Raw genomic sequence first — 19958 nt, 5'->3', positions numbered from 1 at the left:
AGCCATTGTGGGACGCAGAAGGAATGGGGAGGAATAAAGAGTGGAATAGTTATTAAAGGGGCAGTTCAGACTCAAAGCAGTGTTACTCAGGGGCAGTCTGTAGGTTTCTACCTTAAACAACAGTTTGTGGTGAGTAAAGAGAGCAAGCCCTCGGGACACTCCCTCCCAGTGAGCTGTTCTCAGCAAAGGATGGATTTTGGTTGTTTCTTGTTTTTAACTAGGGGCCTTTTGCCAGCACTGAGTGTCTTTAAATAGAGAAGATGCCACATATCTATTCTGTAGTGTATATCCACTCTTTGTATAGTAATATGTAACAGTTGTATTTCCTTCTTCTTAAAACTCTTTCCAATTAAGCTTTTCTCCTCTGATCTCTGCTTCTCTTCTATCAGTAGCACTGAGACAGACTGACTTTCCAGGTCTTATGAGGTATCTGTAGTGAGATTTGCAAGTTAATAGGTTGTAAGGCCCAAGACCCTAAGTCTGTCTGCCTAGAGAGCAAACTGATCTGAAGGCCCAGGTCATTAGGAACACTCTGCCCAGAACCTTATCCCCTAAAATCCAGATGTTACTGAAAAGAGTTTATGCTAAGCTCAATATATGCTGTGAATTCATATAGTGCTTTGGGTGAAGCAATCTCCTGGCAATGACAATGTTGTAACAAAGCAAAAAACTGGTTTTATTTAAGCTCTGACTTATCTAAAAATGAGCATCCACCTTTTTCAGAGGTCTTCTGAATTAAACTCTCTGGAAGTCTTTCTAATCTGTTTGGGAAATGTTTAGGATTCATTCACTAAATATCTTGCTCAGTAAAATGATTCCCCCCCTGCTCCCTGTCCCCAAATCACAGAATGGGAGTGTTTGGATTCACCAGCTCACATTTTCCCTTGAAAGGTGACCAGGCCAGTCCCTCTGTCATACCCTATCTCTACTCTACTCTCATTTGGGGGGGTTGCCACATAAATAGAAATTCCCCCAAATTCCATGCCTTATGCTAACGTGCAGCACTGGGAGAAAAAGCAGGTAAATCTTCATTTGGGATCTTGTCCAGAAGTCTGGAATCTGGTAACTGCTGTTCAAACTGATAAGATTAGGGTACTAAAGACCAAGGGATAGACCCTGCTTAAAGAAGAGCTCCCATTCAGACAGGAGAAACTGTCCATTATACAAAGCTCAGCAGTGCAAGTCTTTCATGGTGCCTAAATGATTGAAAATTATGAGTGCCTATATTCCTTGGTGATCTAGAGACCTTTTCCAAACCAGCAAGCTTTCCATTTTCCCCACACTTGAAGGGGATAATTGACCCTTCTCAATGTTCTTGACAATGAGGCAGGGGAAATTTTGAGATAAAAAAAAATCCCTGATGCAAACTGTTAAGTTGCACTGTTAGTGCATGGGGGTTATCTGGAGTCAGGAAAACCTGAATTCAAATCCAGCCTCAGACACTCCTAGTTGTGTAACCTGGACAAGACACTTACTCTCTATTTGCCTCAGTTTCCTCATCTATAAAATAAGGACAAAAATAACATCTGCCTTAAATGGTTGTTGTAACGATCAAAGGATATTATTTATAAAATACTTAACATAATACCTAGCACATAATAGGTGCTATATAAAATGGATCAAAAAATGCTTTCAGTGCCCACTTCACAGTGTTGTAGTAAAGCTTATATGATATGATGTATGTAAATTGTCTTACAAAATTTTAAGCAGTTACGCATAACTCCCTGCAGGGTTTTCTTGGCAAAGATACTGAAATGAAGTCAGGAGGACCTGAGTTCAAATCTGACCTCAGACACTGAACACTTCCTAACTGTGTGACCCTGGGCAAGTCACTTAACCCCAATTGCCTCAGCAAAAAAAAAAAAAAAAAAAAAGAAAGAAAAAAAAGAAAAAAAAAAGATACTGGAATGATTTGCTATTTCCTTTTGCAGTTAATTTTTCAGATAAGGAAGCTGGGGTTACAGGATTAAGTGACTTGCCCAGGGTGCTCTATCTACTGTACCCCTTAGCTGCCCAAGTGTAGAAATAATGATTGTTATTCTTACATCTAATTTCTCTTCAAATGCTTTGGTTTGGGATTCTTCCCACTTACAGTTAACCCCAAGAATAGCCACATGTCATCCCCTTGACCTTCTAGAGTCAATCAAATGTTCTTTGCTTCTAGTTGATATTCCTTGCTTCCCAGACTATCCCATGTTCCACTTTATCTTTGCCACCTAAGGAGAAGATCTTGTATCAGAGGCAAGCTATGATCCATTTCTATGGTTCATCAACATGGACATTGTGGAGACCTTTGAGTTTTCAGGGATAAAAAGTCATTAAGACTGAGAAAAAACAGTTTTCTTGGGCTGGATTTGAATTCATAAAGATGAGTCTTCCTGATTCTAAGTCTTGTGGTGTTCTATCCATTGTGCCATGTAATTGTCCAATATTAGGGATGATAATAATAATTATATATGTGTATATATATATATATATATATATATATATATATATATACACATACACACACAATATACCTGCATATATATATATATATATACATATATTATCAATACCTATGGATCTTAATGGAGAAATAAAAATTGATACATCCTAGCAGTTCTATTTGACATTAAGATTTCCCATCAACTTATGCTACTGAAAAACAATATGCAGAATCAAGTGTGTGGACCTGACTTTGAGGGAGTTCTTTATGTATCAATTATACCTTTCTTCACCAGTACAGAAATCTGCCCAATACATGAGCCTTCCAAGTGAACCAGTGTCAGGGATCAAAAATGAAAGCAAACTAATGGCTGAGCTCCTGAAGATAGTCTCTTGGCAACGTGTGATTCCTTGCATGGGAAGAGAAAAAAAATAATGGTACATTAGGAAACTGAAAAGAATCTTTGTTCATCAGCTACAAACCTTTATTCATTCATAGTTTTTCCAAAAACATTAACTGACAAAGACACTGCCATGAAAGATCACAAGGAATCTTGCCAAAGAAAAGCAATCTTCTCAATACTCAAAAGCAATTGAATCATCTTCAATAGCATAATGATCAGAAACCCTCAAAATTAATTTTTAAAAAAGCTTTCAAGGAGATAAGCAAGCCGAAGAAGAATTGTGTCTTTCTCTCTCCCTCATTCCTTTTTGCCCTACTTCCTTCCTTCCTTTCTCTCTCAATCCCTCTCTCTTCTCTCCACTTTCCTTCCCATTCCATCTTAAGGAATTAAAAGAAAAATTAGCAAAAATACATTAAAGTTAAAAAATAAAGCTGAATGCAGCTAAGGATTTGTAGGACAAAATGAAGTAATGATTTAGAAATATTCATTGAAAATGTAAACAAATAAAAATAGATTGGATCAAAATCAATTGTTACTGGAGGAAAGAATGGCAGAAACAAAGGAAACATAAAAACAAGTCCAATAAATTATTTAACTGAAAAAAGATTTAGAAAAAATATGAACAAAAATGACAGGAAGTTATATACTAAAATATCTCAAATGCTTAAAAATAAGGGATGGATTTTAAATAAATAAAATTCATAGGAAGGAAACCAACAGTGGTGAATCCCAAATTCAATTAACCTGGACACATTATTATTAAGCTTCAAAACTATAGGAGACAATTTTATAAGTAGCCAATGAATTATGGCTTTTATTTAAACAAACCACTAATTAGAATTTTAAAAGATTTTTCTATGAAAACAAGAAAAAAAGAGAAAAGTTTAGAGTATGATTTACCAAAGAAAATAGAAGATTTCATTCTCAAATTGTTTTCCAAGAAAATATAAATATTATTTTTAAAGACAAAAGTTAGTAAATAAAAATAATTTGACAAACATGGAAGGATCATATTAAAACAGTTTTTAACATGGTCCTTCCATATTTGTCAAATTATTTTTATTCATTCATTCAAAACCAACAAGAGCACAGAGTTTCTGGCACAGAATTAAGAAACATATCCATAAATTGTTTACAACTGTTATTAAATAATATCTGTATGTAATTACCATAAGAAGATGAAAATTGAAACAGAGATAACCCAAGACAAGGTATAAAGTCCTTATTGTTCCCTGATAAGGGTTTTGTTCTGAGATAGAATCAATATCATGGTTGTGTCACATAACTGAGATATGTCTTTGGCCTTGGTCAGAGGTCAGGAATGAGACATAGGAAGTTACTTGACTATTCAGCAGCTTTGAGTTCTTTCTTTTTGTAAGTGGGCCCTATCTAGGATGGACCTGTTAAGTCAATCAATATTGGGTTAAAGCTATGGATCAAAGTAAAGGTAAGACATTTAGGATGATAAGATAACAGTTACTGAGGATGGAGAAAAGGCAAAATTCCTAAACTCTTATTTCATTTTCTCTGTCATGAAAATAATCTTTAAGCTGAAAAAGCTAATGAAAATAGGGAAAATAAGGAACCTATATCTAAGGTACTTAGGGAGATAGAACATCTAACTATCTGCTGTGAGTCACCTAACCCAGATAAATGACAAACCAGGATATAAGAAGAAATTTAACTACAATTGCTGAGCCACAATGAAGGATATTTGAAAGCTGGCAGAAAACAGGAAAGCAGCTAGAGGACTAGATGAAAGAGAAAATGTTTTGGTATTTTTTTTCTATAAATGGAGCTAAAGAATTGTAGATTAGTAAATTCAATTGCAATTTCTAGGAAAACTCTAGAATATATTAAAAGGATGCACATTTAGAAATGCAAGCAGTGACCACAAATTTGACCATTTGTGATTTTATGTGATTTTATTAAGAATAGGCCATGCCAGACTAAACATTTCATTTTTTGTCAGGGAAACTAGATAGGTAGATGAAAATACCTATATAATATATATCGATATAATATACCTATATTTTAGTCAGGCATTTGACAAGTCTCTCTCATGTTATTTTTATATATAAATGAAAAAATGTGAGCTAGATTATAGAGTGCAGTTGTGTGGATTAGTTAGGCTGCAAAGTAGCAAGATGGATAGAATGCTGGCAGCCCCTCCTGGGTGATGTATTATCAGTTCTGGAAGCCAGGACCTTTGATTCACAAATCCTGGTCAAAAGCATCCCTTTGAATTCCAATAGGAGATCCTGGTTTGTCCCAGCCCCCATCGGATCTGAGCCAACTTGGGCTCTCCCAGCCCCCATTCTGATGATCTGCTCGGGTTTCCCAACCCCCACCGAGACAAGCAATATAATGAGCTTCCATCAACTAAGATCTTTGCAGATGGACTTTGGCAGTTCCCTTTTCTGCCAGGATCTTTCTGCCCACTGAGAACTGCATTCTCAGTGCAAAAGTTCATTTTCCATAGATAGTCTTTTCCAGTGCCATCCTCTTCTTATCCTCACCTATTTCTCTAACGAGACTTTATGCCTCTCTGTCAGGATTTCTAACTTTATTTCCCAATCCCTATAATAAGCCTCTTTTATCAATCTAGGTTTTCGGTTCTGTAAAAAGGACCTCTGTGCCGCCAGAAGGGTGTCCCCCAAAACTCCCTACCCTTGTGCCGAATTCTGAGGGGTTGCAGGGGAGCTCCATTTGATTCCCTTAACCCCGAACCTGCCACTAGACTTCATTTAACTCCCTGATTACCAGAAATGTTAATTTTATTTGGGTTTCCCAAATCCAAACCTCATCAATACTAGTATTCCAATATAATAATGTAATAATACAATATTATAATACCTAATATGATACTAATACACTGTATTATAATATATTATATAATTGGTATACTTTGTTATATAATCATAACATAAAAGAATCAATCCAATATAATCATATTCCAATACAATCATATCTCACAATTTATTAAGCCACTATCCAATTCTTTGCCCATAAATATTCTTTGCTGTAAATATTTTTATACATATGGGTCCTTTTCCTCTGTCTTTCATCTCTTTGGGATATAGACCTAATAGTGGTATTGCTGAGTCAAAAGAAATTCACGGTTTTATAACCCTTTGGGCATAGTTCCCAATTGTTCTCTAGAATGGTTGGATAAGCATATAATTCTACCAACAACACATTGTTATTCCTATTGTTGGGTTGTTTCAATCAAATCCAACTCTTTGTGACCCCCCCCTTTTTTTTTGGCCGAGCTACTGGAGTTGTTTGTCATTTCCTTCTCCAGCTCATTTTCAAGATGAGAAACTGAGACAAACAGGGTTAAGTGATTTGCTCAGGGTCACACAGCAAGTCAATGTCTGAGACTAGATTTGAACTGCAGGTGAGTCTTCCTGATTCCAAGTCCAGTGCTCTATTTGCTTCACTATCTAGCTGCCCCTAATAGTGTATTATTGTCTCTTTTCTCACATCCCTTGTAATAGTGACATTTTCCATTTTTTGTCAGATTAGCTAATCTGTTAGGTAGAACCTGGAAATTGTTTTAATTTGCGTTTCTCTAATCAGTAGTGATTTAGAGCATTAAAAAATATAACTACATATATCTTTGACTTCTTTTTCTGAAAACTGCTTGTTTATGTCCTTTGACTATGAGTGAGGAATAACATATTATAAATGTGACTCAAATTCTCTCTCTATATAAGAAATATGTAAAAAAAGACATTTTATCTCAGTTTACTCTTTTCCTTCTAAAGTAATTTTCTAGATTGGTTTTGTATGTGCAAAACTTTTTAAGTTTAATATAATCAAAAGTATCCATTATCCCATAGTCCTATCTTTTAGTTGGTCATAAACTCTTCCCTTATGCATAGATATGACAGATAAAATATTACATGTTCCCTAATTAATTTCTGATATACTCTTTCTGTCTAAATCATGTATCCCTTTGTGCCTTTGCTTGGTGTGAGGTATAGGTTTATATCTAGTTTCTGCCAATCTGCTTTCCAATTTTCCCAGAAATTTTGTCATCTAATGAATTCTTGTCCCAGAAGTTTGAATGTTTGAGTTTTCAAATACTCGATTACTGTTGTCACTTACTAATATATATTAGGTACCTAATCTATTTCATTGATTCACCTCTCTGTTTTTCAGCCAGTAAGATGTTTTGATGATTATTGCTTTGCAATACAATTTGAAATCTGGTACTGCTAGGTACTGTTTCATATATTTTTCATTGATTTCCTTGATATGCTTTTGTACTTCCAGATGAATTTTGTTATAATTTTTGTAACCCTACAAAATAACTTTTTGGTAGTTTGATTGGTATGGCCCTGAATAAGTAAATTAATTTAGGTAGAATTGTCATTCGTATTACATTAACTTGTCTTATCTATGAGCAATTAATATTTTCCCAATTATTTATATTTGTCTTTGAGTGAAAAGTAATTTTTAATTGTGTTCATATAATTCCTGGGTTTATCTTGGCAGATAGACTCCCAAGTATTTTATATTATCTGCAGTTATTTTTAATAGAAATTCTCTTTCTGTGTCTTCCCATTAGACTTTGTTGGCAATAAATAAAAATTTGTGTGCGTTTACTTTATGAGCTGTTAGTTCTTTAGAATTCTCAAAGTTTTGTTCTCTCATTGCCTACTCTAATTTCTTTTATTTCTTTTTCTTCTTTTATTGCATTTCAAGTATATTATTAAATGATAGTGGTGATAATAGACATCCTTGCTTCACCCCTGATTTTATTGGAAAAACTTCTAGCTTATTTTGATGAGGTGAAAGAGGCCATTCTTTGCCTCAATTTCTACTTAGCCTTAATCACTAAATGGGTGAGGCTTCAGTCAAATTGAGACCTGTTAAAGACCTTAGCTTAAAAATGTCAAGGTCTTAAATTTGAGGTACCCCTACACACCTCTCAGATTAATTAAGATGATAGGAAAATATAATTTTAAATGTTGGAGGAAATGTGGAAAAAACTGGGACACTAGCACATTGTTGGTAGAGTTGTGTACAGATCCAATCATTCTGGAGAACAATTTGGAGTTATGCCCAAAGGGCTACCAAACTGTTTATACCCTTTGGTCCTGCAGTGTCTACTGGTCTGTATCCCAAATAGATCATGAAAAAGGGAAACGGGCCCACATGTGCATAAATGTTTGTAACAACCCTTTTTGTAGTGGCAAGGAATTGGAAACTGAGTGAATGCCCATCATTTGGGGAATGGCTAAGTTATGGTATATGAATGTTATGGAATATTATTGTTCTATAGGAAAAGATCTTTCAGAAAGGTCTGGAGAGACTTACATGAATTGATGCTAACCAAAGTGAAAAGAACCAAGAGAACATTGTACACAGCAATAAGAAGATTATGTGATGATCAATTCTGATGGACATGGCTCTTTTCAAAAATGAGGTGATTCAAGTCAATTCTAATAGACTTATAATGGAGAGAGTCATCTGCACTCAGAGAGAGGACTGTGGGGACTAATGTCGATCAAAACATAGTATTTTCACATTTTTTGTTGTTTACTTGTTTTTTTTATTTCTCATTTTTTCCCTTTTTGATCTGATTTTTCTTGTGCAATATGATAAATGTGAAAAAATGTATAGAAGAATTGCACATGTTTAACATATTGGATTACTTTACAGTCTAGGGGAGGAGGTAGGGGGAAGAGAGGTAAAATTTTGGAACATAAAGTTTTGCAGGAATGAATGTTGAAAACTATCTTTGCAGACATTTTAAAAATAAAAATGGTATTACTTGAAAAAAAAAAAAAGCCAAGACTTCCCATTGCATCCAGAGTTCTCTTCAGTCTTCCTGATTTATATCTTTCTACTGTATTCAGATGTCTCCAGAGAAGACAGTAAGGCAGGTGACATTGCACAGCTTTCATTCATTTAAATCCAATTCACTTGAATGCCATGACATCACTTCCCTGATGCATAGTCCTCTTCGAGAATGAAGGACAAAAAAACAACAATTATAGATAATGCTTGCTGATGGTTTTAGATAGATAGTACTTAATCATTTTAAGGAAAACTCCATTTATTTTTTTGCTTTCTAGTGTTTTAATGGGAATGAGTGTTATATTTTGTCAAAAGCTTTTGAGATAATTTACTGAGATGATTATGAGGTTTTGTTGGTTTTGCTATTGATATAGTCGATTGTTTTGGTAATTTTCCTAATAATTGGATGAGCCTTACATTCCTGGCATAAATCCCACCTCATCATAATATATGATCTCTGTGTTTTATCACTGTAATCTCCTTGCTAGTATTTTATTTTTAAAAATTGCATCAATATTTATGAAAGAAATTGGTTTCTATACTTTTCTTTATTTTTGCTCCTCCAGGTTTAGGCAACACCACCATATTTATATCATAAAAGTAATTTGGTAGGATTCTTTCTTTCCCTATTTTTCCAAATAGTTTATATAGTATTGGAATTAATTTTTATTTAAAGATTTAATAGAATTCACTTGTGAATTCACCTGGTCCTGAAATTATTTTTCTTAGAGACCTCATTGATGGCTTATTTAATTTCTTTTTCTAAAATAGGTTATTTAAGTATTCTATTTCCTCTTCTGTTAATCTGAGCAATTTATATTTTTGTAAATATTCATCCATTTCACCTCAACTGTCATACTTATTGGCATATAATTAAGTAAAAGATTCCTAATAACAGCTTTAATTTCATTTTCATTGGTGGTATTGAAGTGGGTTGTGGTCCCTTTAAGAAACTGATTTTTGATCCTTTCAATCCGTTGATTGATTTGTGATTCAGATTACTCCCAACCCCTCCTGGCTGATGCATTATCAATTCAAGAAACTAGGACCTTTGATTCAAAACTCCTGTTCAAAAGCACCCCTTTGAATTCCAATAGGAGATCTGGGCTTGTCCCAGCCCCCATTGGATCTGAGACAACTTGGTACTCCACCCATGGGCTCCCTTTGGCTAAATCGCTCATAAAAAGAGCCAAGCTGGAGTCCTCTCTTTGCAGAAGTTCCAACCCCAAGGGTCTCTGCCCACTGAAATTCTGTTTCCAGTGCCTCTTTACTCTCACCTTTTTCCTTAACTAGACTTTAACCTTACTTCCAATCCCCATAATAAACCTCTTTTATCAATCTAGCTTTTCGAGTCTGTAAATTCCTTTACAGGAGACTCTGCGCTGTCAGAAAGGGAATCTTCAGAACTCCCTACCCTTGTGCCACCACTAGACCTCATTTAACTCCCTGACCACCAGAAACCCTAATTTCATTTGGGTACCCCAAATCTAAACCTCATCAATATAGCCACCCTTTACATTTTTGAAACTGGTTGAAAAAAATCAGATCAACTAATAGCTTATTTTATTGTTTTCCTGCCATAAAAACAGCTCCTAATTTTACTTATCAGTTCAATGGTTTTCTTACTTTCAATTTTATTAATCTCTCTTTTACTTTTTTGATATTTCTACCTTGATTTTTAATTGGGAATTTTTAATTTGCTCTTTTTTCCATTTTTTAATTGCATACCCAATTCATTGACCTGCTCTTTCTCTTTTTTATGGATGTAAGTAAGCAAGATATAAAATTTCCTCTAAGTGATAACTTTGGTGGTATCACATAAATTTTGGTATGTCGTCATTCTAATGAAATTATTTATTGCTTCAGTGATTTGTTCTTTGACCCACTCATTCTTTAGTATTAGATTATTTAGTTAATATATGACTATAGGAAAGTCATTAATTTTTAGTTATCAGGTTTCTCTCCTATGAGATGAGAATTATAAATCCTACCCTACTTACCTTGTAGGGTTATTGTGAGGAAAATACATCTTAAAGCACTCTAAAATGAGTAGTTAAGTTTAGGGAAAAAATAAGTAAAAATTTTTAAATAATTAATTACATAATGGTTTCTATCACCAGAATTCAACAGAAAGCATTCACATGAGTATTTTCAGCAGAAGGAAAGAAGATTCAATGATGGGAACAATAGCAAAGATAAGAGACATTTAGTTCATTCTTTTATTCATTTGGCCATTCACCAGCCATGCATTAAACACCTGCTATGTAAATTTAAAGGCACCAGAAGAGACAAAATCAGGAGGGGAATGGCTAAACTTTGGCATATAGATGGACATTAGTAAATTGAGGACATTTGCTGAGAGCCCTCTCTTACACTTCCCATTCTTCAAATTCCTTTTGTTACTATCTTTTCTTTCACCCCTATCTCACATGAACAGATTTCTTACCAAAGTTAATCTCTCTATATTTCATTTTATCTTCTCCATCTGATCACTCTATCACCTTTACTCTCACTTACCTTCAATTTCGCTCTATCTGTTGATCATTTCCTTTATGCCTATAAACATGTCCATGCTTCAAAAATCCTAAATGGATCCATCCACCCTTGCTAGCTATTATTTTATGTATCTTCTTACTTTTTTTGGACTAAATTTCTTGAGAAAAATTATCTATAATCAGTCTTTCCATTTTCTTTCCATTCATTTTCTTCTTAATTTTCTGCAAACTTGCTTTCAACCTTATCATCCAACTGAAATTGTTTTCTCCAAATTTCCCAGTGATTTAATTGCCAATTTCAGTGCCTTTTTCTTAGTTTTCATTCTTCTTGACCTTTTTGCAGAATTTGGCACTGCTGATCAACATCTTCTCCCCAGGTTTTTGTAACACAATTTTCTCCTACTTTTCCTCTTACTTATCTGACAATTTCTTCTTAATTTCCTTTACAGTATCTTCATCCAGGACATGACTAGGTTCTTGCCTGGGCCTTTTTCTCTTCTTGATCTATACTATTTTACTTGGTGCCCTCATCTTCTCCAATGGATTCAATTGCTATTTTTATGCTGATGGTCCTCAAATTGATTTACCTAGTCTTAATCTCTTCATTGAGATTATTTTATGGTTTTATATCTCTGTCTACTGGACATCTTAAACTAGTTTCCCTGTAGATATGTTAAACTCAAATATCTTCAAAAGCTAATTCATTACCCCACACACAAACACACTAATTTTCCCATTAGTGTCAAGGGTATCAATGTTTATTCAAGCTCACCAAAGGGTCATCCTTGATTCCATACTCTCTCATATCCAATCTGTTATCAAGCCTTGTCAATCCTACCTTGACAATATCTCACCTCATGACATTTCTATCACCCTGGTATAGGTCTATTATTACTTCATTCTTGGATGATTGCAATAATAATATTGATTGCTTTCTCTACCTCATATTTTCACATTCCAGTTCATTCTCCACTCAAATGGACCTTTCTAAAGTGCAGTTCTAACCATGAGAACCATGAGATCCCCTACTCAGTAAATTTCAGTAGCTCCTCAACTCCAGGATCAAATATAAAATTTCGGTTTTACTTTTAAAGCCCTTGCTAACCTAGTTCCCTTCTAACTCTTTAGCCTTCTTATTCTTTACTTACCTTCATGTACACTCCGATAACACTAGTTTCCATGTTGTTCTCTTATAAGAATTCATCTTCTAACTCTGGACATTTTCACTAGTCATCCTGTGTGCCTGCAATGCTTTCCCTCCTCATACCCATCTCCTGTTTTCTCTGCCTTCTCCTCCCAGCTAAAATCTCACCTTCTCTAGGAAGCCTTTCTTGATCGCTGTTAATTGGAGTGCCTTTCTTCTGTTGATTATTCCAGTTTATTCTTCCCATAGCATGTTGTTGTCTCCCTCATTAGATTGTGTGCTCCTTGGGAGCAGCAGACTGTTCTGCCTTTCTTTGTCTAACACATAATAGATGCTTGATAAGTTCTGCTTGAACAGATTCAGAGTAAAATGATAAGAACCAGAACAATATGAACAGTACCTCTAACAATATAAATAAAGCTGAGCCTGGAGCAAAATTCAAACATCAGTGATGACCCCAGAAAACACAGAAGGTAACCTATCTTCCTCCCCTTGGGAAAAGTGAGGAATAGAGGTTACAAAGACAAAATATTTTTTCCATGTTTAAATTCAGAATAATAAAATAACACCTATCTCACAGGACTATTGTGAGGATGAACAGAGCTACATGTAAAGTGCTTAGCACAGTGTCTGGCACATAATAGATTTTATACAATGTGCTTTCTTTTCTCCTAATTTTTTTTTTGGTGAGGCAATTGGGGTTAAGTGATTTGCCCATTGTAAGTGTTAAGTGTCTAAGGTCATATTTGAATTCAGGTCCTCTTGAAATCAGGGTTGGTGCTCTATTCCCTGTACCATGTAGCTACCCCTCCCCCGTTTTTTGTCCCTTAAAATTTTTAAAAAAATAATAGGGACAGCTAGGTGGCACAGTGGATAGAGCACTAGCCCTGAAATTAGGAAGACTTGAGTTCAAATTTGACTTCATACAGTTATCATTTCCTAGCTGTGTGACCCTGGGCAAGTCACTTAACCCCAATTGCCTCAGCAAAAAAAAAAAAAAAAAGTAAATAATAAATCATGGCCACCCTCATGAAGTTTCAATGAAATAAGAATGGATAGTTTGTCAAAATTCAATACTCTTCAATAAATATTACAGTCTTGCTCTATAGTTTCTGTATGATAGTAATATTAAATACCTTATGAAGTTTGGAGAGGAAATATAATTTCAAACTGAAGGGAGTCCGCAAACATTTCCTAAAGGAGGTAATACTAAATTTTGAAGAGAAAGTAGTATCTGTGTGAGCACAGAGATCAGTGTGAACAAAGTCTCAGAAGGAGAAAAGGAAAAGGAAAGAGAAAATGTGGGGCATGTACAAGAGAAATCAAGTGATTCCATTTGGCTACAGAATTACATATGTGGAAAGGAAGAATGAGAGTTGAAATTGGAACAGTTGGATTTGCCAGTTACCTTAAATGTCAGACTAAAGAACTGAGACTTTTTTCTGTAGTAATTAGAGAACCATGAATGCAATGATCAAAAGACTTATGATGAAACACTTTATGCACCTCTTAGTAGAGAGATGATGGAGCAGAAGTTCAGACTGAGGCATGCATTTTCAGACAAGGACATGTATCAAACCTTCCCCAACCCTCCTTACTCCCTTGATTATGCTTATTTGTTACAAGGAAGAGTTTTGATTTGGAATGTATGTGTATGGGTGTAGGTGGGATGTGAGTTAATGGAGAATGACAGATAAAAAAAAAAAAAGACAGGAATATATGAAGAAAATATTAAAAACACAGAAAAAAATGAAAATAAATTCAAAAGGGGATTTAAAGAGTAATTTTGTTACTATGCTTCATTTACAAATACTTTAAAAATTACTTTCATATATAATTCTCTTTTTTGTTAATTGCATTCATAAAAAAAATAAATTTAAAAAACTGATATAGAAAGTAAAAAACTGTTAAACAGAGGAATTATCATTATAAGAATGTAGGGGCCCAGACCATGGGGATTAATGCTAAAGTTAATATATTTAGTTCTCCCTTTCCTTTCTCATCTCTTCTTGCTAGAAACATCCTACCAAAGTCTGGCAGGAAAGGCTGTTCCAAGGGTACTATAGAAACTCTCCAAGATGAAAAGAAGCTTAAGAGAGAAGAGTAGCTTACAGCAACTTTGGGATGATGAGTCATTAGGCACCCAAAGAGTATCCTCCTGGAGAAGGAAATTGCAAACTGCTCGCCTCTCCCAGAAATATCAAGTTTCATTCCAGTAATAGAGAAAAGGGCAGATGCTTTGATTCTGCCAAGTCTTAGACTGTTTCCTTGGTAAGCCTTTATTCACCATTCACTGTTTTTGTGGTACAAACTTTCTTTGGCATCTGGGTTGTCTTTGTGACCTTCAACAAATTATAATACTTGGGTTCCTAATCTTTTATCCTGGATTCCTTTGACAATTTGGTGAAGCCTATGAACTTCTCAAAAGACTGTTTTCAAACGCATAAAATAAAATACAAAGGAAGCCAGTTATATAGAAATACAGTTGTCAATACATATAAATATATATTCTATATACATACATATATATGTGCATATATATATATATATATATATACACACATACATTCATTGCTATCCTTTAATATGTAGGAATTCAACCTTAAAATGGCACTAGATATAAAGGCCATCCTCTTCACCATTCAGAATACAAAATTTCAACAAAAATTTAGAAACATCCCTGTATTCCTCTTTCTTTATTCACCTCCATTCCACTGTCCTTTTTTCACATTCACCAACCAATAAAGAGGCAAGGAAAAAAAAAGTATCAGTGGGGAGAGAACCAAATGAGCCCAAGTTCTTTCTCTATATCTTCAGCTACACAGAAACAAACATAGGTTAGTGGGAATTTTTAAGTAGGGCAATGACCAGGAAGCCCTTCCAAATACATAGAGCTTCAAAATTGCATTATACCTTCTGTGCCAATTGTTCACTACCAAATAAAATGCCTTTTCAAATATGAGTTACAAAGAGACAATTTTAGGCCCTTTTGTAAGAAAACAAACAAAAAACCAAAACCAATAAACAAACCAATAACTTCCTAATAATGAGAAACTTCCAAAAGTGGAATGGGCCACCTTGTGAATTCACTTGAAGTTATCAAGAATTGAAGGTCTTTGAGCAATATGCCAAGACAATTGTTTCTACCATTTTTTTGTTCCTTGAACCCCTTTCAACAGTAAAAAAAATGTGTTGTGAACCTCCAAAGTAATTTAATATATAATTTGCTAATTATATTATATATTAACATGTTAATATTATAATATATAATATGCTTTTAGATTTATTCATGAAGTATTTATAACTACAATAACTTTTGCCCCAAAAAAGTTCATGATGTTTTTGAATCACTCACTGCAGAAACAAACCTATAAAGCTTCATCAAACGTGCATGTGCCTGTGGTCATTGAAGAAAAATATTTTTGTAATGTAATGGGCAATTATTTATGGTTTAAGGCATTATTAAAGAATGTTTTAATGTGAACCCCTTGGAATTCCTGAGCCATTAAATAGTCATCTTTAGACTACTGTCATAAATCCAAGGGGTTGAAAAATACTAAGTGGGAAACGCCGGGCTAGTATATTAATTGTTGGGGATGTTATAGAAGTGGCTTTTTTTGGTTCTTTTTTGTTTCTTTTGTCACAGAGGCATAAACCTCTGAAATCCCTTCCAACTCCATAAATAACTTCCAACTCACATAAATAACCCACAAATACATCATAAGAAACCATAATGGGTTGTTTATGTGAAAAGGGATAGTGTTGAGCTATTGAAGCCACTATTGGGAATATACCTTCAACATTTTCAAAAATAAAAGAAGATGTATTCTGCATGATTTCACATGTATAATTCATATCATATTGCTGCCCTTTCAATGAGATGGGTAAGGAATGGAGGGAGAGAGAGAACTCAGAACTAAAAAAAAAGTCAGAAATAATTTATTACAAAATAAAAAAGAACTATGTGCTTCAAGATTTTCATAGTAGCATAATTTGTAATTGCAAAAAATAGAATGTATTCTAAATAGAATGCTAACAAGAGGACAATGTTCAAATAAACTCTGGTATACCAATGTAATAAAAACTAAAATAGAATTTAGATAATGAGACTTAAGAATACAAAAAAAATCTGATAAAATCTATTTGAAATAATGCAAAACAAAAAAATTAGAACTAATTCTGAACATAATAGGGGGAAAAACAATGAAATTGAATAAGCATATTTGATGAGAACTTGGAGTGATTAAAAACTCAAGATCTAGAATTTGGCCCACAGGCAGATGATTAGTTCAGGATTTGTGGAATTGAGGTAGGCCTGAAGTACTATGAAGTTCCACTTTTCTTTGGGACTAAAAACAAAGACTTGAGAGGAAAATTAGCAGTTTAGCACAACATGCACATAATCTTTCCCAAGTCATAGACTCTTTGAAATTAGAAATGAATTCACTTAAATGTAAATAGTTTAGTGATAATGTTTTAAATTAAGCTGCCAATAAAATAAATATTTTTAAATAATATCCTTCTTAAGAAGGAATCTCCACTAAAGGGTAGACAGACTCCAAGGCTTAGAGACAACTCCAGTTAAAAGTCACTGACAGCTAGTCTGTCTTCAGCACCTCACTTCAAATATAAAACTGGGCTTTGAATTCTGGTTGCTCAGCACAAGAATGGAGAAAAAGATGGAGACAATCAAGTCACCAAACATAAGTTTTTTCTCCTTAAATTTCTGACTACAGCTTGCTAGATGATACAAAAACGCACTCCACTGAAAGGAAAGAAGCCTGGATAAAGGGCTGGTACTGGTTGAGAAAAATGAAACAAAGAGAGGCAGTGAGGTGGCAAAGTGGATAGAACAACCTGCCCTGGAGGCAGGAGGACCTGAATTCAAATTCGACCCCAACCTTCCCCTCTCCCAAATAAAGAAATTATAGTAGAAAAATATTTTAAAACATTTGAGACGATGCTACAGTATAAGGGAGATACTGGCAGAGAAGTAGAGGACTAGTCTTAGAGTCAGAAAAATTTCGGTTCAAATTCTGTTCTGACATATACTTTCTTTCTGCTTAGGCAAGGTATCCAACACTTTGTTATTTACTAAGAAGGTTTAGGAAATCGTTAGTAATCTTCACACCTGGAACTCATCCTCCTTGGCAGACAAAATAAGAGATGGCTTCCTGACTTCCATTAACATATCAGTATACAAGAACTTTAATTTTGTAACCTTCAAGAAATATTTATTGTGTTCATTCTGTGCAAGTGTTGGAGGTACAGAGCTTCTGTCCTCCATCCCCAGGATACATTTATAAGTTGCAAGTTAGGGGAATAGGGAATTGAATAGGCATATATTTCAGTGACATAAAAAAAAAATAACTATGGGGGAAAGTGAGAGTAGGAGTCCAGAAACCTTCACCGGAAAAGTCGTCAAAAGACTGAAATTAGGGGCCAACTTCAGAGAACCTTCCTGCTTAAGACTGGGCTTTCAAGACAAGCCCAGAACAGAACATCATTCAGATTCCAGAAGTGCCGAGACACACACACACACACACACACAGGCAGACACTCAGGGTGACAGAGAGAGTGAGAGCGGGACAGAGACAGATAGACAGAGATACAGACACAAAGGGAGAGCCACACAGAGAGACACAGAGAGCAGAGACAGAGTGAGACAGACGCAAAGTCTGTGTGACTGTGTTGAAGGCCAAAGACACTGAGAGCAAAAAGAGGATGAGCATTAGCCGGGACCTGCTACCGCTAGAGTCAGGCTGCTTCTGGGGCACTTGGGAGCCAGGGTGGAGCGGGTCAGCCAGTCTTCTCTCTGGACTCAGTCATTCCCTCGGAGGAGGGTTGGGGGTGGGTAGGGAGAGACTTCCCCTTCTTTTGGACGGTTCTAACGTTAACACTGACTCAACTATTCTACCTCCGGACAGTTTGCCGCCTGGGGCTGCTGACACGCCAACATTTGGCTCTTGGGAAATAGGTCCAGACCCAGTTATGAAACTGGAGGAAAAAAGGCGTGTTGGGAGCAACGTCTGGCCCTTTGTTGGCTTGGCAGCTCCGGCGCGGCTTCTCCCTCTCTCCAGCCCCGGGACCCGCTTCTATCTCAGGCTCTTAGACCCGGCGAGCGCGCGGGGGGCGTGTATTAGCGCCTCACCGCAGACCCAAGCCCACCGTTCCTTTGCTGACCCTCAGCAGCGGCCACCCTGACTCGGGCACCCAAGCCCGGAGCACACGGGCGTGGAGTCGCAATGACATGTGCTTGCCAGCTCTCCGGGAAGGCATCGCTGGCTAAGGGAGCCCTGCGGGAGAGCCCCTAAGACTCGCAGGGCTGCGGCACCCCCTCCTCCGGGCGCGGCACCCCCTCCTCCGGGCGCGGCACCCACCTCGGTGACGATGGTGGACAGGTACGTGTCCTGGCTGTACTCCCAGCCGTCCAGACAGGGCTCCAGCTCCACCTGGCTCAGGTTCACGTCCCTGCCGGGCACCAGCCCCTGGGCCGAGAAATTGGTCAGCGCCGCGAGCTGGTAGCGCCGGCACTTGCTGGGCACCTCGCGGCCGTCCTGCAGGTGCCGCGGGACGCTCTGGTTTCTCCAGGCGCTGCTCAGGTTGGCCGAGGCGGGCACCCGGCACCGGTGCTCGGGGACCCCCGCCAGGAACACTATGGACATACTATTGAAACCGTTGGGGATGATGCTGGCGCTGAGCAGGAAGAAGATGAGGCGCTGGAAGGGCCCCCACTCGCCCAGGAAGGCTGTCACCTCGTCGTAGTCCCGCATGGCGCGGCTCTAGGGAGATAGGAAGTCCCCGGGAGAAAAAGACTAGGAGATGTAACGCCTTTATTGACTGAAGCCCCGCAGCGGGGTGGGGAGGGGGTTAGCGAGGCGGGGCCTTCCCAATGGGCTTCTTCCTCCAGCCTCCTTCCCTTGCGGTGCCCTGGCCGCAGGGAGGTAGCATTGGTCGGCCGCCTCTCGGAGTTCCCTTTGTCCCGCCCCTTCCCACAGGAGAGAGGCGGGGGCAAGGTCTCAAACGCTGGAGAGCGCCACTTGCTCTGACCTTAGTCGTCCAGTTTCAGGTCAGCAGGAACGCTGTCCCATGTGCAGGGGTGTGTGTGTGCGTGTGCGTGGGATTATAATTTTCTTTGGGATCCACTAGCTGTAAGGAGCGTAGCGAGCACTTGTGGTCCATGCCCCCATTTGCCCACTCTGCTCCTATAGAGGCAGTAGGGCCTTGGCTTGAAGTCGTGCCCAGATCCCTGGCGATTCTCTGCCGGAGTCACAACACATCCAGTGTATTGACTTAAATTCTGGGTACCACATTTTAGGAACGACACTGAGTTAAGGGCAACATTGATGGGGGACTGGAAATCATAGAAGGATCTTTGAAAACAAAAACAAAGACAAAAACTGGAGGAGGTGGAGGGGCAAAATGGGTTTCAGTTTAATATGGAAAAGGGTTTAGGAAAGAAAAATAATCACTGCTTTCAATTACTTGAAAAGTTATGGTGGGGAAAAGCATGTCCCTAGAGGGGATTGAAATGGATGGAATTTGAGGGACACTAATGTGGGGGAGGATTATGAGAAAACACTTGAAAAGATATGTTCAAGAAAGTGAATTCACTGTAGGTATTCAGAACTCTATCTGACACTTATAAAGGATGTATGGCTTTATAAGATACAAATA

General features: G+C 37.0%; 1 protein-coding gene across 2 annotated transcripts in view; it reads right to left on the bottom strand.

The window, feature by feature from the left end:
• Positions 1-19243, bottom strand: part of SLC22A4 (solute carrier family 22 member 4) — an 83467-nt gene extending 64224 nt beyond the window's left edge. For both annotated transcript variants that reach the window (XM_012549800.3, XM_023503829.2), the window contains exon 1: positions 18662-19243. In XM_012549800.3, coding sequence (XP_012405254.2) covers positions 18662-19054 — 393 coding nt within the window. In that variant the 5' untranslated portion in view covers positions 19055-19243. The remainder of the gene's footprint in view (positions 1-18661) is intronic.
• Between the last annotated feature and the right edge of the window lie 715 nt (positions 19244-19958).

Source organism: Sarcophilus harrisii, chromosome 2 (genome assembly GCF_902635505.1).
Source record: "Sarcophilus harrisii chromosome 2, mSarHar1.11, whole genome shotgun sequence".
Lineage (NCBI taxonomy): Eukaryota > Metazoa > Chordata > Mammalia > Dasyuromorphia > Dasyuridae > Sarcophilus > Sarcophilus harrisii.
This window is presented reverse-complemented; position numbering and strand designations above follow the sequence as displayed.